Source organism: Rhamphochromis longiceps, linkage group LG1 (genome assembly GCF_057381845.1).
Source record: "Rhamphochromis longiceps isolate RC_006_pf linkage group LG1, R_longiceps_female_GT1.1, whole genome shotgun sequence".
Lineage (NCBI taxonomy): Eukaryota > Metazoa > Chordata > Actinopteri > Cichliformes > Cichlidae > Rhamphochromis > Rhamphochromis longiceps.
The window spans coordinates 3,068,758-3,090,091 of record NC_140557.1 but is presented as its reverse complement, the minus strand read 5'-3'; the positions used below and the strand labels follow the sequence as shown (position 1 = coordinate 3,090,091).

At 45.6% G+C, this 21,334-nt stretch overlaps 2 protein-coding genes across 2 annotated transcripts; one reads left to right on the top strand and one right to left on the bottom strand.

Moving 5' to 3' along the window:
• Positions 1 to 4,883: 4,883 nt before the first annotated feature.
• Positions 4,884 to 8,472, top strand: LOC146678104 (RNA-binding protein NOB1-like). The gene is made up of 5 exons (XM_085403894.1): positions 4,884 to 5,674; positions 6,282 to 6,521; positions 6,664 to 6,761; positions 7,570 to 7,714; positions 7,854 to 8,472. The coding sequence occupies exons 1-5, from the start codon at positions 5,441 to 5,443 to the stop codon at positions 8,121 to 8,123; spliced, it is 987 nt and encodes a 328-aa protein (XP_085260020.1). The 5' UTR covers positions 4,884 to 5,440; the 3' UTR covers positions 8,124 to 8,472.
• Positions 8,473 to 9,565: 1,093 nt separating this feature from the next.
• On the bottom strand, positions 9,566 to 21,124 carry LOC146678103 (conserved oligomeric Golgi complex subunit 8-like). The gene is made up of 5 exons (XM_085403481.1): positions 20,693 to 21,124; positions 20,024 to 20,231; positions 11,260 to 12,084; positions 11,005 to 11,173; positions 9,566 to 10,470 (listed from the first exon to the last, which is right to left on the bottom strand). The coding sequence occupies exons 1-5, from the start codon at positions 21,019 to 21,021 to the stop codon at positions 10,211 to 10,213; spliced, it is 1,791 nt and encodes a 596-aa protein (XP_085259607.1). The 5' UTR covers positions 21,022 to 21,124; the 3' UTR covers positions 9,566 to 10,210.
• Positions 21,125 to 21,334: the final 210 nt, after the last annotated feature.

Sequence of the window (21,334 nt, the reverse complement as noted above, 5' to 3'; positions counted from 1 at the left end):
ATAGTAAAATATGTGACTGAAATACAGATAACAGCTTGGCACAGGTTTGAAAACTGCACACAGCCGAGTGTGACGTGTGGGCGGAGTCACCGGTGTTTATTACTGGGACAAACAGATTTCCAGCATCATTGACTGGACAACCAAAAACGTTCTGTGAAAGCAACCCAAGACCCAGAATATTCAACAGTCGAGTCGATCAGCTGACCCCAAATCAGCTGATCATGCTTTTCACTTCCTGAACACAAACTGAGGGTTGGTGATAGACCCAGTGCCAGCTAAAGCAAAGGAGGGAAGGTTAGCATGGTTGAGTTCAGTTCTCTCTGGCTCTCTTCCAATGAGAGGACTGCTGTGATTTGACGCTTTATAAATAAAATTGAATTGAATTATTAAAACAAGTCTGTAGGTTCCCGATCATTCAGGGTTTTCCCGTCTCACATCTAAAAAACTTTTTCAAATCTAGACGCTGAACGATGGCGTCTCTATAGATAGAGCAGCTGACACTAGAGATTAAACGCCTGGGTCTCTCCGTGTCCACCTGAAATTATTTCCAAGTGCCAGCTATCAGCTACCAGATTCCTCAAACCAACCAGACTCGCACCTTAACCACGTGTCTACAATGAGTCATATGAAAACTCCCAGGACCAGCTCCAAGGGGACAACCCCAGTAGGGGTCAAATACGTGGGACTCCCCGTTAGCGGTTAGGAGTAAAGTCTTTTGGGTGAGAGCTGAAACATCCTGAAGCACCTCAAAGTTAATTAATCCAGTCGAGCCAAACTCTGTGACAGCCCTGGCAAATCTACACATCCTAAACAAATCTCTGCACCTGCAAGCCGCTTTGCAGCCCACCTTCTCCTATTCCGCCAGCCTGAGGAACTGAGCAGGTGTCAACAGGTGACATCAAGTCGGAGCCAATTACTGCAGGTAGAAATGATCATTCACCTTTTGTCTAAAGCCTTCCTGACTGATGCGATCCTTAAATGTGATTTAAGCTGTGTGGGAACATTGGAAGCATAGACAGGAAATGAGGTTTAATCACAAACTCAGCTCAGTTTGTCCAGTTATTTGAGTCTGAAAGTGGTGCTAGGGGAAAAAAGTGGTTAATTCAGTCATTTTATTAACGCTCTTTAGATTAACTCAACTCACCTCTTGGTCATGTCATTTTCAAATCTACAGTGATGGTGTGTCAAACACTCCTTTTTACTGCTCTTTTAAATATTTGTGTCCACACGATGCCGACGTGTGCGTTTGTTCTGGAGCGTTTATTAAAAAGTAATTACAAAACAAAAACAGCAAGCAGAGTTTGATCATCAGGTCAACACACAGCAGCTCATCGCGTTTCTAAGCATTCCTGTTTACTACAGCTACAGCTAACAGTCCACTTCGCACCAAGTCAACAGCTACACGTGTTCTGTCTCAGGTCAAAGGTCACCAGTGACTTCCTGGAGGTTTTTGTTTTCTCCAAACAGGTGAAGAGACAACAGCAGAAGCACACAGAGAAGAAATGAGTTTAGATACGATTCGAGTCTTTTTGTTCTTCAAGCTGAAGGAAGTTTGAAATAAAAGGAACGTCCACCGGAGCAGAAGACTGAGACGCGACGTACAGATTTCCTCGTATTGCTCACGTCCTATTGGACAGCTTGGGATCAGTGGAGTACCCTGATTGGATAAAGGAGGAAAGCCTCCAGAAACTACAGATGGGAACACAACACACATGAAAAAAAACCTTAAAATTTATCTAAACTTTATGAAGAAAAAAGTACACTTTAAGGTTTCAGCCTGAAAATCCTCCATCGAACACGGTGCAGAGAAAAAAAGATTAAAAACAGATGGAGACAAAAAAAATTAAATTTGGATCACAAAAAAAACAAAAACGGAAAAATTCATGTGCCCGCATTCTCCAAAAGAAAAAAATTAAAGCATGTCAAACATAAATATACAAACACATTATGCATCTATGCACATCATCAGCCACGTTCGGGTTAGAAAATGATCTAAAAGTTTAAAGTGCAACAAAGAAACAATGAGAAATACTGATTGGAGAGCAGATACTGATTTCAGGGTTAATAAGGATTTTTTTGAGTCCCGACGGAGGAGCGCGAGTCCTGTCAGCTCATATCAGACGTCACAGCAGTCCAGACGTTTGGCCATCGTGTCATAACAGTCTGTCCAGATTTAAGACCGTCCTGTCCTGTAAAGTTTCCATCGGTCTTTGATCGCTTTTGCCGCTCCTGTCGTTGGCTAAGAAGGAAATAAATCCAGGAAGAGCAGCAGAGGCCTCAGGGTGCTGGCTGACACCCTGCAGCGACGGCGCGGCGTCCGTCAGGCCGTCAGCTTCAGTCGTCCTGCAGAGAAACGAGAGCGTCAGCCAGCAGTCATGTGACCCTTTAACTCACCATGTCCACACTACTGACAATAAATGTGAAAACATGTTGTTTCTCTTCATTTCGCTCTTTCTAGAGCTGATCACAAAGTTCTTACACTGTGAAGCGACTTCGTCAGCAGTTTACAAAGCATCCCGACAGCTCCTGCAGACTCTCCTCTAACGCCTCTGCACGGACCACAAATAAAACAGACACCTGTGCTGCCCTTACTAACCTCTGCTCAGAAGAAAACAAACTGGCTTTAAATATTTCTCTTGTGTACCGCTGACATTTTTTTAAACCACCTCCCAGTTTTTACCAGGAATTTAGTCTGGAAACTTTTTAGATGAGAATTATTACTGGTGCTCAGAGCAGAGTCTCCATCTACACCACAGAAATCTTCAAGTCAAAGAATCATTCAGGTGTGTTTTTAAAGATAAGTTGTGTGTCCTGAGCAAAGATCACGTCTGCGTTTGAACACCGACAGACGTGATCTTTGCTCAGCACACTGGCTTCCTCCAACTTCTACATGAAACGTACAATTAAAGTTAAAGAGTTAAATCTGGCCAATTTCATGCTTTTTACAGTCATGGTTCAAGAACCTCATGATAACACTTCCTGTTCTAACCAAAAACACAGAAACATGGAGGATTTTACTCCACAGTCATCGGGTCGCTGCTAATACAGGAAACAGCAGCACCTTTGCTAACGTTACCTGAAGATCGACTCTGAGGCCAAGTCTTCATGTCACATTTGTTCAATTAGCTTCTGGTAATCAATACGATCTCTCACCGAGCATTTCTGTCAAACGTGGTCCCAGAAAAACCAGCAGGAGTCAGTCGATCTACCGAGGCTGAAACCTCAGACTGAGCCTGACTGCAGTGTGAACGAGCAACAACCAGAAGTGTTCCTATCAAACTGACACAAACAGTGTTTTCAGATTTATCAGTGCAGACATGGAAGGAAGGAAGGAAGCAATCCCACAATCCTCTGCTCATCAGCGAGGACGCTCAGCCAGGCCACAGAGCAGCGAGGGGGAGGGACGGGATTTATCCGGACACCAGCGCACTCAAACACCCACCAACAGTCGGACGTCACGAGACCGTAACAGAGAGAGGCGGCTCGTTTGGTTTTAGCTGCTGCAGATTCAGAAATATGAGTAAATAAAAAAAGCTGCAGGTGTTTTTATCAGTTTCATCTGAGAGCAGCACAGAGAGGAGGAGGATTAGAGACGGGATCACACTGCTGGCCTCGCTCCATTAAGGACTAAATGCTTTATAAAAATAAAATAAAAAACCTTCCAGCTGCTTCCGAAGCCTCTGAGTGCTTTTACGTCTCCATAATGGCTTTTTGTAACCAGACCTGACTGAAACTGGAGATCGTCACGTGGGGTTTATCGTCCGTCCTTCTGGACACTAAAGACAACTTTATTTTAAAAATTAAACACCTGATAAGACCTGAAAGGAGCAACCGAGGCCATAAACTCACCAGGAAAGTATTTACCTGGGATACAAATCATATTTTCAAAGCACTTCTTTTTCAAACTGAGGAGTCGCCCCCTGCAGGTCATCAGAAAGGATGCAGGTTTAAGCTGCTTTTGCACTCAGTGCCTTCATCGTTTACCTTCTTTATTATTCCCAGATGTTAATGTAAGAATCATTTCTCATCTTTAATTTATCCAACTCGTCCTGCACCTCTCTGTCCTGGGATGAGATGAAACCTCAAACGTGTAAATTTCTGGTGACTTGAATTCCAAAAGAAGCTGATGAGTGATAATACAAGACTCCAGCAGCCGAACAGGCGACACACACACACACACACACACACACACACACACACACACACACACACACACACACACACACACACACACACATACACATTCTGTGGTTAGAGGTGAGGAGCATTAGATGGATGGTGGAGGAGACAGGGGGAGGGGGCACCATGCCATGCTGAGAGCTTCCATGCCAAGCTGTCCACCAATCAGAATACACCCCCACCTACCTGCCCACCGTCCCCCACCAATGGGCTGGCTCTGTCTACCTGTCTGTCTGCAAACCAACCAATCAGACCACAGAATGAGGACACAGAAGAAGAAGGAGGAGGACAGACTGACAGCGGGCGTTCCTGGAAAATTCCTCCTCCACTCTTACAGCTCAGACCTGCGATGTTCAGGAGTTATCATCATTATTATTATTTACGCTTTGTTTACGCTAAGCTTTGTTCTGATGTTGTTTCGGAGCTCGTCTTCATTTCCTCAGACTTTTTCTATTCTTTTGTATTTTTGATGCGACAAACATTAAAAGCACGATAAGTGACGGTCTGAGACTTCATGCCGTGGCGAGAGGACGAGGAGCACCTGGACCTCACAGTCTCACCGACTCTCGCTGTAACGACTTCCTCAGAGGGTTTTAAATCCCTCTGCTGACACAGACGTCTGTGTTTGCACAGATAGTTTCAATGCTCAGAACCTTTCCTCTGTGAACGTGTCTTAAAGCGATCGTAGAAAACAGGCGAGAAGCTTCAGAAACCGAGCCGAGCTGCCTTTGTTACAAACACATACACAATCTCTCTGCCACTGATGAAACCAGCTCCATTATTCTGACTGTTCTAAGACCAAAGAAGCAGAGTTTAAAGTAACATCCACAGAATAAAATCATGGAGGACGGACTCTGTGAGCTGCATGTGTGAATGTCTGTCCCCTCCCACAGCCAGTGGCGTGGTTCCACCTCTGAGCACAGAGGTTTTGTGGTGCTGTGTCTTTACTGGGTTTTTTCCTGTGAAAACATGTGGAACTGGTTTGGAACATCGTGCAGTGGTTGTTAGTCCTCCACACTGAAGGGAGCCAGCTAGGGTGCTTTGGGGGTCCGACCAGAAAACCTGCAGCGCTGCAGGTTAACTGTTTCACCCAGGACAGAACCAGGACACACTGGAGAGGTTAAAGCTCGCAGCTGGGTGGAAATTCCCGAGAAAATGTCTGAAGAGAGGAACATCTGTTTTCCCCGGCCACTAAGGATGGATGGACAGACAGATGGATGGAGGCATGGGTGGATGGATGGACGGAGGCATGGGTGGATGAATGGAGTTGGGTGCCGTGTTGTTGGAAAAGAGATTGTGTCTCCAGGTTGTGCACGTAAACACAGCATGTGTGTTATCGCTGCTGCTCTGTCAGGGTCCAGCGGAGGGTTTAAAATCGAGCGGCGGACAGAAACAAGCGGACACACGGACGACTTCGGACGGAGACCAGTTCAGCAGCTTTCTGTTCTGGAGGGATCCGCTCCTGACCTTCAGCGATGAGCTGCTGGGTTTACTGGTGAGTTGAAAGGGAAGAATGTTTTCATGCTGGGAGTCTCGTAGAGCAGCTTTGCATGATTCACAGTTCAGAATAATCCTTTGTGTTCCTCTGAGCCTCGGTTCAGCCCCTCAGTGAGCGCTTGTGGCTGAGTGTGACCGGCTGCAGTTTGCAGGAGACCTCGTTCATATTTAAAGGAGCCTCCATGAGACTTTGAGGGCTGCAGGCGTCTTTGTGTTTGCATGGTTTCACACGCCAGTCAGACTCTAGTGCATCAGTGCATTACCCTTTTATTTCTGTTGTTGTGTTGCAGCCTCTGAACTTCATGTGCATGCCCACCACCTCCACCTCCTGCAGCACATTTCAAGAGAAAAAGTAGTTCAAGTGTGATCTGAGGTCTTATTCTTGTAATGTGTAAATAGTGAATCGTGTGGAAAACGTTCCTGACGTTGATGGCGTGGGATAAACAGGGTTTCCTCCTCAACATCTCCCCGTAGGAAAGGATGCATGTGAGAGGAAGCAAGGAGACAAAGGAGGAATTTTACATCTCTCACTGAGTCATAACTTCTGTCACCTGTCAGACTGCAGTGATGATGATGATGATGATGATGATGATGTTTGTTTACAGAAAGAGGGCAACGAATCACCACAGACAGAGGAGAGGGCGGAGCAAAGGGCGTCGGCGGGCCAATCGGACGACGAGGACAAAGAGAACGAGCCTGATGACGAAGATGACGAGGAGGACGATGACGATGGAGGAGGATGGATCACTCCCGGTAACATCAAAGAGGTGAAAATGGACTCCGCTGATTGGACGGCTCCAGCTGACATCAAAGTCGGCTGTCTCACCACCGACTTCGCCATGCAGGTAACGGATGCAGACGGTGCATTCGCTGTTTTTCACCTTCTGTCTAAAGGTTTGTGTGAATGGTTTCAGTAAACCGCTGCGTGAATAAATATTCTCCTGCTTTACGCCGGACTTCAAAAAGCTTTCGCTGTCTGTGTCCCAGAACGTTCTCATTCAGATCGGACTTCACGTTCTCTCTGTGAACGGGATGCTGATCAAGCAGGCGAGGAACTACATCCTGAGATGTCACGCCTGCTTCAAGTGAGTCCGAACAAAGTTAACAAAACCTCTTCAGGCTGAAAGGGAGGCAGCTCGAATCCGTTCCAGCGAAAAATACAAAACACGACATTTAAAACATTTAAATTTATATCAAGAGTAGAATAAAGGTGCTGAACAAGTGAAAATGTCAGGACTGCTTTATTAAAAGAATAAAGATAAATTAATACATAAATAAAATGGACAAAGTCAATGAAAGGAATAAAATAAATAAATAAATGTATTAAATTGCTGCTTGAGTAGGTTAAAATAAAAATAATAAAACACAGTAAAAATGATGCTTACATAGAAAAATATAATAAAGGTGCTCCAGAGATACAGATGTAAATAAGGTCAAAATAAAACATCATGTAAAAATCTGAATATAATCCATTAAAGTGGCTCTACACCAGGGGTGGGAGGGCCGGCGTCCTGCAGGTTTTAGATCTCACCCTGGGTCAACACACCTGAATCACATGATTAGTTCATTACCTGGTTTCTGGAGAACTTCAGGACATGTTGAGGAGGTCATTTAGACATTTAAATCAGCTGTGTTGGATCTAAAACCTGCAGGACTCCGGCCCTCGAGGCCTGGAGTTCGCCCACGCCTGCTTTAAGAAAAAGCACAGATGTTAAAGTGGATCAGAACGATGGAGCGTGGAGTGCAGGGTTGGAACAAACCTAACATGAGAGGACAGATGTTCCTCAGACGGACAGATGTTAGTGACCTGTCCTGTTCTTAGAGGCTGTAAGGAGAATAAAGCGAGGGGTTGCCCGTCCAGGAGCATTGACCTGTTAAATGTTTCGATTCCAGGACGACGAGCGACATGAACAAAGCTTTCTGTCCTCACTGCGGGAACAGAACCCTGAAGAAGCTGGCGGTGACGGTGAACGAGGATGGCAGCATGCAGATGCATTTCTCCAAAAACCCCAAAGTGTTGAACCCCAGAGGGCTCCGGGTGAGACGCGGCGTTTTATCACTTCTAAAATGACTCTGCGTTCGCATCTGCAGCGTAAATCGTTTTTTCAGACCGCTTCAGTTCTGCCTGAGTCGGGTCTAAACGTCCTAAACATGACCGCTGCCGTCTTGTGTTTCAGCACACGCTGCCTCTGCCTCAGGGGGGGAAACACTCCACCAACCCCCAGCTGGTGGAGGACCAGCGCTTCCCCCAGCAGAGGCTCTCCCGGAAGGCTCGCCAGAAGACCGATGTCTTCAACCCGGACTACGTGGCCGGAGCGTCGCCGTTCTGTGAGAACGACATCTACAGCCGAGCCGCCAACCTGCAGATCAGAGACGGCCAGTGTGGCGGCGGCAGGAGGCGGGCCAACCCCAACGCCACCCGCAGGAAGTTCATCAAGAAGAAGTAAAGATGGCGAGCATGCATCGTGTTTAAATTAAAGGACCGGACCGTCATTTCCCAAATCATCCATCGGCTCACGTGCGACAGATTAACTCACCAGGTCTTCTGGTGCGTTCATGGACAGTCAGACATCCAAGACATGAGGATTAACTACAGCTCTAAACACGGTGTTCAAAGCAGAAGAGACGCGCGTGACAGCCAGAGGAAGTCGATGACACTCGGCGACACACGGGCGAATTAACTGCTGGCAGCACGAGTGACTCTAACAATACCAGCTCCAGATTATTACAGATTACATAGCATCCCTTATGGAACGAGCCAGAATAATAAATACATTAAAAGTGTGTGAAATTTCACATCGGTGTCTGTTTCTGCTCATTACCTCCACCACAGAGGCAGGAGCGCGCTCGGTCTGCAGGGCGGCGACGTGATACAGAGATTCTGCTACATATCAGGATTTCTGTGAGTGAAGAAGGAAGAAATAAAGCTCTGCTCCTAAACACTCGCTGCTGGAGACGTTTCTCCTCCAGTCGATTAGATGAAGGATGGCAGAGGTGGATGAACATCTGTAAGAGCAAACGGCAGTACTGAACGGACCAATCACGGTCACTCTGGGTTACACGGCTACAGCGTGCAGGTGCACATCAGGTTCAGGGTTTAAACAACGACTAAGGTGTAAATCCTCCTTCCTTCAAATTTTGCCAGACGTAATATTCTTATTAAAATATTTGTTTTAGAGAGCAGTGAAACCTTTCACAGCGAGTCTGCTTGAACTACGTTATAGTTTCCAGCTCAGTGTTTATGGCTGATCTTCAGTATTTTACATCTTTATGATAAAAACATCATCATGAGAAACATTTCTAACTGTCCTGTAACGTCGGGGTCCTGCACTGAAAAACGCAAACCGACTTCTCTGCAGTTTTCACTTTGTAAAGCCGGACCAAACGTGACCCTTCAGTGGGCTGCCTCTGGGGCCGAGGGCCACATGTTCGACATAAATAAACTTTATTATTGATTACAATTTCATGCTTTGGCGTGTGGTTAAACGGTAACACCACTGTGTGCCGCATAGTGCTGGACCTTTTACGCCTTTATCTTCTCGTTGCACCTTGTGAGTCACTGAAGTTGTGCCAGAAATGCTGTGTTTCTATGGTAACACAGCATTACATCATTGAATTGTCCCGTCGCCGTCTGACAGTAAAATTACACAAAAACCAACGATTCAAACACGACGCAGAGGGAGAACATGATCACTGGAAGGTTTATATTTTTAAACAGGAAAATAAGACCTAACAGGCAGGTGTAGTAAGGCTGTTAGTTGGTGGAAGTAGCGTCCACGAGGTGCTCACCTGTAGATCTGTGAAGGTGGAGATCCTTGAGTTTATCTTCAGATATTCCAGACAGGTGGAGATCAGCTCAGACTGACCGTGACTGTGCAGAAACTGCAGTACGCTCCTTTAAACATGAGACTGACTCGTCAATATAATTGATCTTTATTGATTTCCAATGAATCTTTGAATCAAAGTGAAAGATTTAAGTGTCCAGACAGTTTAACAAACCCACCATGTAAATCAGACACAGCTGACGGACTACAACTCCCAGCTGACGGACTACAACTCCCAGCTGACGGACTACAACTCCCAGCTGACGGACTACAACTCCCAGCTGACGGACTACAACTCCCAGCTGCCTCAGCAGAAAAAGCTCAAAGATGAGGCCGACGCTGGATGAAAATGCAGAGTCAGTTTCTGCCCTTCAGGACTTTCCTATAATAAACCAAACTTTTGGTTTTCTCACATTTCTGACACGTTACCAGGAAAACACAAACATTCAGTTTTTCCTTCTTAAAGGACGAGAACGAGCTGAAGATCTCCGGGAGCAGAGTTAAAATCAGGTGGACTCCATCATCGATGGAAAAAGAAGCAAACTAAACTATTTGCTTATTTTCCTTCTACGTTAGTGAGTAAACCTTTAAATAAGAGAAGAAATGTCACCATTAAAGCCTTTTTCTCACATATATAAAAATATTTTAATGCTTCAGTTTTGACAGATGTCCGTCACAGGATACAGTTTAGAGCCAGCGTTTCCTCGCCTTCACTCCTCGTCCTGCTTCGGCTCTTTAAACTCTGTCTTTGTCAGTTCAGCTCCGGGTTTGGAGTCTCTGACATCGGATGGGGTCGGCGCCGGTTCTTTGGGCTCCATGTCAAACGTCAGGCTGCTCAATTCTGCCGTAATGTCGACCTCTGGCACCGGCGGCTCCTTCTGAGGAAGCAGGAAGTCCAGAGGCTCGAGGACTGTGGCGAGGTCGATGGAGCCCAGATGGCCGTACTTGTGCAGCTGGGTGGGAGGAACACCTGCGGAGAGACAACAGATTTGATTCAGACCAAACTCTGCTGCTCAGCACTTCTTAAGCTATTTTAGCCATTACAAAGAATAACTTTGAGAAGAGAGTCCAGGGCAAAAAAAGAAAAAGAGGTTAAAGATTTTTTTCTCTTTTAAACTAATTTTGTGAAGTTTTCTTCTCATTGACTGATTGGACCAAAAGTTTAACTTTACTACACAAAAAAAGCTTGTGTGGTGATTTTGTGGTTTTATTAGTGCCCCCTACAGGCTGAAGCGGTCATTACTCCAAATTCAGACCATGGTTTCACAAATGTCCCAGTGGCTACGCCCATCTTTTATGTACAGTCTACCATGTACGTTCATGCGGTTTCCAGCCCGAGACCGAAGGTGACCAACAAGAACAACAACGCAAGGACAACAGTTTAAACTGAGACCGCATTATTGGAATAACGGCTTCACTTCCAGGCCCGTCGTTAAACGTCTTCAGCATCACCGCGTCCGTTTTAAACGAAGAAACAAACTCAGACGTTGCTGCGAGTCCTCACCCAGGATGAGAGCGAGCTGAGCCGGTGGAAACAGGACCTGCAGGCAGCGGTTCAGGAAGGGCAGCAGGTCTTCAGCGTACGCACAGCAGAACTGAATAAACAGCTCCTTCTCCCGGCTGCTGAAGGCCGTCTCCTCCGCCCGGTGAAACACCAGAATCTGACGGGTCACCTGACAAAAAACGACACCGTCAGCAGCTGTTAATCCAGCATCAGTCTGACTTTAACCCAGATTACACCAAAGATCCAGCTGCTCACCATCTTCAGGGCTTCCTCCAGGCATTTGGTGACATTCTCCACCACTCCGATGGGGCAGCAGAGGCGGAGGTCGTTGAAGGCGGTCAGGATGTTGTTGAGAAAGCAGGCGAGCGGCTGGAAGTCCAGCAGGGACATTGGGGGCTGCAGGGTGCCGGGCTGCGGGGCGGGGGCTACGACGGGGATGGTCCCTGCCAGCACTGAGGGCAGGGCGATGAGGGTGTACAGGTTCATGTCCTCCTGGAACTTTTCCACCGCCTCCTTCATGGCTCCGCGGAACGTGTCCACCGCCACCCGCTGGAACATGGGCGCCAGCTGCCCGCGGAAGTCCGCCCCCACCCTGCTGAAGGACAAACCGAAGTACATGCACTGACCCAGCAGGGAGTCCAGGCGGCTGCCCACACCCCGCTGCAGGTCCCTCTCTAAGGTCTCCAGGAACTCTGCCACCTTGTGCACCACCCAGCCGTGGAAGATGGCGCCCTCGTTCACAGCCATGAGCCCACCGGCGGGGGGCACTAGCGGGTCCTCGTCAGAGAAGATGGCTCTGTACTGGGTGATGATGTCAAACATGTGCACCCTGCAGGCCTCGATGGTCTTGGTGATGTGAAAGTAAGCATCGTTTTCAGGGATGGCGGCGAGGATGGAGTGCAGCCAAGTGCTGCGAGCCTGCAGGAACTTCACCCGCAGCTCCGCCTCCGTGAACACGTCCATGCGCCGCAGGTAACCGATGACGCGGAGGCACACGGGAAGCTGGGAGTTGCTGCGGAGCTGCTGCAACAGCTGGTTGAGCATCAGCTGAGCCGACTGACGCACTTCACGCACGATACCCTAAAGATGGAGAAGGTCAAAGGTTAGAGGAGCCGAAACATTAGATGTTCTCCACAGTGACCTTTTCTGTTTTATATCTCAGCAAAGAGAAAGTTTCTCAACTGTTTTTCTCCAGTTTTTGTCAATTTAGAGTTTAAACTAGCGATTTCCAGCCTGTACCTGAACCTGAGCCCCATCAACAACCTCCCGCAGTCACATTTTAGCTTTTTCACCTTCTCTGAAAGCCTGCTTTATTCCAGCTGGCCAACACCTGGAAGCCTGCTGAGGGGCAACACCCAGAGCTTGTTAGCTGTGCACGTAACAAAAGAAAACTGAGTATTCAGAGCGGTCTGGAGCCTGAGCTCTTTAATTCTCTTCACACGTGTAATTGTTTATTTGAACATTTTTTCTCCAACATCACACAACAGAAAATCAAAGAAAAGTAACGTTTATTTAGCCCTAACAGTTCATTTTCCTAAATAACATTTAGAGTTTCTGTAAGAGCCAATTAAAGGTTAATTTTATTGGTACTGGTAAAATGATTAGAGGAGAAATATATATGTTTGATGTTAAGAATATAATTCTAGTTGATTTTAAAATACTGTTTGTTAAATGTATAGAATAGAGAAGTGCAACATTCTAAAGCGCTTTTTAGTATTTTGAGCTTCCGGCGCACTGTAGTTACGTAGTTGAGGAGTTGGATAAGCTGGAAGCGACACAGTTTTTTGACCGAGTCTTGCCATGTAAACTAAAAGTGTCAATAAACATATTGTTTGCAAGAAGGATACTTGGACTTGCTCGCGTTTCAATGCATGTTGCCGGACTGACTCCTAACGGCGGTACAGAAGAGTGAAATAGGGACGGAGTGCCGCCGCTACATAAGTCAAAAAACTGAGCTTCACCGACATGTGGAGGATCGGCTGCACGGCGCTCGGACGGAAGGGAGCAACCTAACGGAAAGTAAGAGGCACTGCTTAAGGATGCTGGCACCGAACCGGATAATTCTTTGGATTATTCTGTAGAAGAAGGTAACAAACTCTCTTAGTACTTCGTGCAGTAAGAAGAAAAAGACGTTTTTTGGAGGCTTGTTAAGTCTGGTGGAAAACGAAAGTGAAACTTAACTGCGTGCTATCGTCAAACCCGATCTCTTTTTTCTTTCTTTGTCTGTGGGACTGCATGTTGTAAAACAAGATTTGATGCGGTCTATGCGGAGTTTTTGGCATGTTATGAAGATGGTTTACACTATGTCTATTAAAGATTCTAAGCAGAAGACAAATAGTGCATGCTAATTGAGCCAATAAACCCCTGCAACTTATAAGATGGCGGAGGAAAGAGAGGTGGGAAGAACATGCAAGTTAACAGAGAAAGCTTTGGAAGAAAAATTACACAGATGGATTGCCTTAAGAAGACGAACATTAGGAACAATCACAGGCAAAATAAAGGAGATAAAGATAATGATGAGTGATGCTCAGAACCTTCAAAATGTGAAAGAAATAATGGAAAGTGACTTTGCATTGGCTCTGAATGAGTTTCACAGTCACAATAACCAGGTTATGAGCCTTTTGTCTGAAGAAGAAAAAATATTTGACCAGGACAATTGGTTTGAGCCCAAAATGGCATCTATAAGAGAGTTTATGCAAACAACAAAGAAATGGATCGCAGAGGATCATAAGCATATGATTCCAAATGAAACTGAGCAGCAGGAGCACATTACAGATGACTTGGAAGAAGCTGTTAACCCAGATGACAGCGCATCACAGGTTGGAGCTAGAAAGGATGCAGTTCATAGCTCGCGTGGGTCTCAAGTCAGCCGAGCATCTACAACATCTAGAGTTTCCTCCACTCGTGCTAAACAGGAGGCAGAACACGCAGCCTTGCTGGAACGAGCCGCAGCATTGAAGAAAAGGCAAGAACTTGAGTTGGAGTTGGCCAGGATTAGGCAACATCTTGAGCTGGAAACAGCAAGAGTCAAAGCGGAAAAGGAAGAGTTAGAGTTGGAGACTGCACTAGCGGAAAGTCAAGCAAAATTAAAGGTGCTCAAAGAATATGAAAGATCTGAAGATGGTCTGAGCAGTTATGTGTCAATACAAAGATCGCAAGGTCGAGAAGTTAAAAAGGAAAGAGTTGGCATAATGCTCCCACAACAAGCTGATGTGAGTAGTCACGCTAATTCACAAGTGCAAAACTCACAGGTACCACAACTGTCTCATCCAGTCTCCACTCATGGGCTTAATGCTCACGTTGACAGAAGTGATGATCTATTGTCAGTCATGCAGAAACAGAATGTAATCACTGAGTTACTTGTGAAACAGCAGCAGTTGGCTCAGTTGCCATCAAAGGACATTCCGGTTTTTAAAGGTGATGCACTACAGTATAAGGCCTTCATAAGAGCCTTCGAACATGCAGTAGAGCAAAAGACTGATAACGAGCAAGATAAGCTGTATTTTTTGGAACAGTTCACTGCTGGCGAACCACAGGAGCTAATTCGCAGTTGTGTACACATGACTCCTAGCAAAGGTTACCGTGAGGCCAGACGGTTGCTACATAAGCACTATGGAGATGAGCTAAGGATCGCAAGCGCATTCATTGAGAAAGCACTCAAATGGCCGCAAGTGAAAAATGACGATGCAAAGGCATTAAATGCCTATGCTATGTTCCTGACTGGCTGTCGCAACACCATGGAGGATGTTGAATTTTTGGAAGAGATGGATAATCCAACCAATCTACGCACAGTGATATCCAAGCTGCCCTACAAAACCAGAGAACGTTGGCGCGTAGAAGCATTTGAACTCCAAGAAAAGAGGGGCAAAAGAGCAAGATTTGCAGATTTGGTGAACTTTATAGACCGCCAGGCTAAAATAGCTATGGATCCACTCTTTGGTAATATCCCAGACAACCGTGCAGCGACAAGTGGAAAGACTGACCAAAAGGAAAAATATCCAGCAAAGAAGGAGTTTCGAGGAAGCAGTTTTGCCACCAACATTTCCGCCGAGAACAAAAGACTGCAAAAAACAAACGTTAAAACTGAAAATTCAATCAAGACAGCAAGTGCCTTTGAGAAGCCATGTTTGTATTGTCAGCAGCCTCACACTCTTGCTTCTTGTGGAAAGATTAAGAATCAACCACACAAAGAACGTGTGGATTTCTTGAAGTCAAAGGGACTCTGTTTTGGATGTTTGGTTTCTGGGCATCTCAGCAAGTTCTGCAAGCGCAGAATGGAATGTAAAGAGTGTTCACTAAAGCACCCAGACATTCTGCACATGGGGAGAAAAGAAAGTTCTGTGGAAACAGAAAGGGAGGATGTTACTGATGGTAATGAGGCACCTTGTGCTCAAGTTCCTGTCAGTCAAGAGACTTGTGGGCTTACAGGGGCTGGAGAAGAGGAGTGTGTGCTCTCTATAGTACCAGTCAGGATCAAATCTAAAATGAGTGATAAATATATAGAGACATATGCCTTTTTGGACCCGGGAAGCACGGCAACATTCTGCACGGAAGATCTACAAAGAAAACTGAATGTTAAAGGAAAGCCTACATGGATACTTCTAAGTACCATGAGTCAAGAAAAACCAGGAGAACAGAAACTCATGAACAGTTTTGTTATATCAGACCTGGAAGTGTGTGGGTTGGAAGATTCCAAGTTCGTTGACTTACCCAAGGTGTTCACTCACACTAGTATACCTGTGAGTAGTGGAAACATACCCAAGCAGTCAGACATCCAGAAGTGGCCTTATCTACATGAAGTGAGGCTACCAGAGATAGAGGCTAATGTAGACCTGCTTATAGGAGCCAACTGTGCAAAAGCAATGGAGCCATGGCGTGTCATTAATGGACAAAATGGAGGTCCTTATGCAGTGAAGACCACCATTGGTTGGGTTGTGAATGGACCCATAAGAAAAGAACTAAATGACTCAGAAAACAAAGAACCGCATTTCTCAGTGAGCCGAATCTCCTTAGTGGAAGTTGAGAAGCTACTGGTCCAACAGTATAACATCGATTTTTCAGAACGTAATTATGATGACAAAGCGGAAATGTCACAAGAAGACAAACAGTTTCTACGAGCGGTAGAAAAGACAACGACCTTTCGAAAATGGACACTATAACATTGGATTGCCACTTAAGAATGAGAATCTTCAAATGCCAAACAACCATTGTGTTGCGGAGCAGCGGATAGCATGTTTGTTCAGAAAGTTTAAGAAGAATCCTCAGTTTTTTGAAGATTATAAGTGCTTCATGGAAAACATCATCACCAAGGGCTATGCAGTTCCAGTGCCAGACCACCAGTTGAGCCGTGACGACAACAGAGTGTTCTATATACCACACCATGGGGTGTATCACCCGAAGAAGAGAAAGTTACGGGTCGTGTTCGACTGTACGGCTTCATACCAGGATATGTCTCTAAACAAGGAGTTACTGCAGGGACCGGATCTGACTAACACACTGGTGGGTGTTCTTTTAAGATTCCGTGAAGAGCCAGTAGCGCTGATGGCAGACATTGAATCAATGTTTTACCAAGTCAACGTACCAGAAAGAGATGCTGATCTTCTTCGTTTTCTCTGGTGGCCAGATGGCAAGCTGGATGAGCCCATGAAGGAATATAGGATGATGGTGCACCTCTTTGGAGCTACTTCCTCACCAAGTGTCGCCTCATATGCGCTAAGAAGAACGGCAGAAGATCACAAGGAAGAAGCATCGCCAGAAGCTGTTCAGACAGTCCTGTGCAACTTCTACGTAGATGACTGTCTTAAAAGTGTAGCTACAGAAGAGGCTGCAGTGAAATTAGTCAGTGATCTTTGTGCTCTGTGTACCAGTGGAGGGTTTACATTAACAAAATGGACAAGTAACAGTAGGAAAGTATTGATGTCAATTCCTGAAGAACACAGAGCCAACGAGGTGAAAGATCTGGATCTTAGGCATGACACTTTGCCAGTTGAGAGAACTCTAGGTGTACAGTGGAACACAGAAACAGATAACTTCACTTACACTATAAGGTTGCAAGACAAGCCAATGACACGAAGAGGCATTTTGTCAGTCATTAATTCAATTTATGACCCTCTTGGCTTTCTAGCACCAGTCATCTTGCCTGCAAAGCTTTTGTTGAAAGATCTCTGTAAAGAGCAGCATGGTTGGGACAAAGAGATCAATGAAAAGCATGCAAAAATTTGGAAAAAATGGAAAGAAGACATTGTACTCCTCTCCAACTTCCATGTGAGTAGATGCCTAAAGCCTACAGGTTTCGGATGCACTGTTGTTGCGCAGTTGCACCATTTTTCCGATGCTTCAGATTACGCATATGGAACTGTCTCTTACCTGTTGATGGAAAGTAGACAAGGCAAGAGACATTGTGCCTTTCTCATTGGGAAATCCAGAGTTTCTCCGCTCAAGCAAGTCACAATTCCTAGGCTTGAGCTGACTGCAGCAGTGATTTCAGTGAGGATGGACAGATTACTGCGACAAGAACTTCAAGTTCCTCTGCAACAATCAGTCTTTTGGACGGACAGCACAACTGTGCTTAGATACATTGATAGCGAAACATCTCGCTTCAAAACATTTGTTGCAAATAGAGTTTCACTGATTCGAGAAGCAACCAAGCCATCGCAATGGAAGTATGTGACATCGGCAGAAAATCCTGCAGATCAAGCAAGCAGAGGGTTAAAGGCAAAAGATCTGTTGGAAGGAGGTTCATGGATTCACGGGCCGAACTATCTTCTAGATGAAAACGAATGGCCAGAACAGCCAGTGAGAAAGAAGGAAAACCTTCAAAATGATCCAGAAGTCAAGACTTCAGCAACGGTTAATATACTGACAGTTGAGGAAGGCATGGAACCAATGAAACGTGTGATAGACTACTATTCAGACTGGAATAAACTGAAAAGAGCAGTAGCCTGGATAATGAAGCTAAGGAAGGTGCTGTGGATGTTAAAAGAAGAAAGAAAACAGTACTCAAAAATAGTACAGAAAAATGAAAATGATTCTGAAAAGCAAAAGTTAAAGTTGCAAGTGCACATGAGGACATTTAAATCTGCAATGGGAAAGAAAGCGCTTGCTTTGGAGGATCTTGAGGCTGCCGAATCAGTAATCGTTCGTTTCAGCCAGAAACAGCATCATGGAGAGGAGATCAAAATCCTACAGGAGGGAGGACAGCTCAGTTGTAGCAGCCAGCTGTTCAAATTAGACCCAGTTCTTCGGGATGGGATGCTGAGAGTTGGCGGCAGACTCAATAAATCAGGCTTGCCAGAAAATGCTAAACAACCAGCAATTCTTTCTAAACACAGCAAAATCTCTGAAATCATTTTGAGAGACATCCATCAACGAACTGGTCACTGCGGTCGCAATTATGTGCTGGCGCAATTTCGATGCAGATATTGGATTCCTCAAGCCAATTCGGCAATTAGAAAGATAATCAACAAATGTCAAACTTGCCGTAGGATTTCTGGAAGGGTTGGTGAGCAGAAGATGGCAGACTTACCTGAAGACCGTCTTCTACCAGACAAACCTCCGTTTACAAACACTGGTGTCGACTACTTTGGCCCATTTGATGTCAAGCGGGGCCGGGGTACTGTCAAAAGATATGGTGTCATGTTTACCTGCCTCATTCTCAGAGCTGTGCATATTGAAGTTGCAGACAGTCTTGACACAGACTCCTGTATCAACGCGATTCGACGTTTCATCTGCAGAAGAGGTCAAGTTACCATCATGAGGTCAGATAATGGCACAAACTTTGTGGCAGCGGAAAGGGAGTTGAGGGAAGCCATTCAAAGACTGGATAACGACAAAATAGAAAGAGTCCTACAACCAAAAGGTATAAAGTGGATTTTTAACAGCCCGGCTGCTTCACATCAAGGTGGAGTTTGGGAGAGACAAATTCGAACAGTGCGTCGAATTCTCAGCGCTCTCTTGAAGGAACAAGTGCCAAATGAAGATTGTCTTCATACAATAATGTGTGAGATTGAAAGCATCATTAATGGCAGACCTCTCACAAGCGTCTCAGATGACATAAATGACGTTGAAGCTTTAACGCCGAGCCATCTGTTGCTGCTTAAGTCACAGCCCCTCATGCCTCCAGGTGTCTTCAACAAAAATGATGCATACACCAGAAAAAGATGGAGACAGGTTCAATATCTAGCAGATTTGTTTTGGACCAGATGGACTCGTGAATATCTTCCACTTCTGCAAGAGCGCCAGAAGTGGCTGAAACTAAGGAGAAACTTCGTGGTCGGAGATCTTGTGCTGCTGGTGGACAGTTCTTCTCCACGCAACTCCTGGCTCATGGGGAGAGTGGTTGAGACGTTGCCAGACTCAAGTGGAACAGTCCGAAGATTGAAAGTAAAAACTAAAAGCAACATCCTGGAAAGACCTGTTAACAAGTTGTGTCTTCTGGAGGAGGCTTCATCTGAGCGATGAAGAGAAGGAATGTTTGTTCATGGACATTACGATTAGGTTGGCTCTTAATGATTGATGTGTAAGTTAGTAATTGTTTAGTTCTCTCGCCTAACCAATTAGGGGCCGGATGATGTAAGAGCCAATTAAAGGTTAATTTTATTGGTACTGGTAAAATGATTAGAGGAGAAATATATATGTTTGATGTTAAGAATATAATTCTAGTTGATTTTAAAATACTGTTTGTTAAATGTATAGAATAGAGAAGTGCAACATTCTAAAGCGCTTTTTAGTATTTTGAGCTTCCGGCGCACTGTAGTTACGTAGTTGAGGAGTTGGATAAGCTGGAAGCGACACAGTTTTTTGACCGAGTCTTGCCATGTAAACTAAAAGTGTCAATAAACATATTGTTTGCAAGAAGGATACTTGGACTTGCTCGCGTTTCAATGCATGTTGCCGGACTGACTCCTAACGGCGGTACAGAAGAGTGAAATAGGGACGGAGTGCCGCCGCTACAGTTTCATTCAGGCAGTAAAAAAACCCCAAACACACCCGCTTTTTGGTCAGCCTGGTCTGGACTCACCTGGATGACGGGCAGCGACGAGTGTTTCTTCTCCAGCCTCTTCACGTATGCCGCCAGCTCCAGAGCCTCTTCGTAGTAGCCGTTGCGGACGCAGGTGTCCATGAGCTGAGGAATCTCCAGAATCTCCAGGATCTCCGTGTGGCGGTTCAGAGTGAGGCTGTTCATCCGGCGGCTTGCTCCGATCTCCTCCGCCTCTTTCATGAAGTGCCTGAAAACAAAATGAGCCCCCAAAGCTCAGAGAGACAGCACAACAGCAAAAACACAACTATGTGTAACACGTAACACTTTATAGCTCTAAGAACCTTTTATTATCTTTCATTAATGTCCCCAGTCTGTAGTTTTGTTCTGGTTGTGGCTAAAGTCTGGCTGCCTGTTTTTTATTCTGAAAGGAGGCTGACGAGCCAGCTCAAGGGAAATTAATCTGCTGCTGTTTTATTCCCAGTCAATTCACCTTCTGTGGCATATTCCTAAGAAAATAACTAAGTTATTCACTTTGTGATCCTACAGTGAGCTACAATAATAATAATCTGCATCTCTCTCCTTGATCAGTTCATCCTGTGTGCTTTTTAAAAAATATCTAAAGTTTTTATTAACCTAACAGTAAATGATGACACTTTTATAGACCCCAGTTTCCTCCTGCTGACATCCCCTCCACAGGGAGCCACCGACCTGCAATTCTCTCCGAAGCGGGGCAGCTTGTCCAGCAGCCGGGACACGCTGCTCTCCACCCGCCCGAAGTCCCGGTAGATGTGCTCGGTGCAGTCGGCGGTGCGGATGAAGGTCTGGTAGTTGGAGAAGGCCAGCTCCCGGGTCTGCTGCAGGATCTGAGCCCGCTCCTCCGCCAGCCTCTCCGGCTCCCGACCCAGCTTCTCCACCCCGAAGGAGCTGAGCTCCGACAGGTAGGCCGCGAAGTCCGGGTTGTCCCTCCAGCTGTCCGGGAAGCTGTCCTTAAAGATGGACGCCAGGATGCTCTCATCCTCCACGTCCACCGCCGCCATGTTTACCGCTGCAGGTTCACGGAGTCCCGGTTCACAAACTGACAGATTTCCTGGTTGTAAACAACCGGAACATCCAGTGCTGACGAACACGTCCCGGTTCTTCTTCTTCTCCTTCTGACGCGTGTCAAAAAAGCTTAAAGGTGAAATACTGCCACCTGCCGGTGTTGTGCCAAAAAGTCATTTCCGAAGTTTCTTTGTTTTTGTTTTGACTGTATACTATAATAATAGGTATATATGAAATACATAGAATATATTTGTGACTCTGATTTATTGAGTTATTATATCTATTTTGTCCTTTTTGGTCACTTAAATC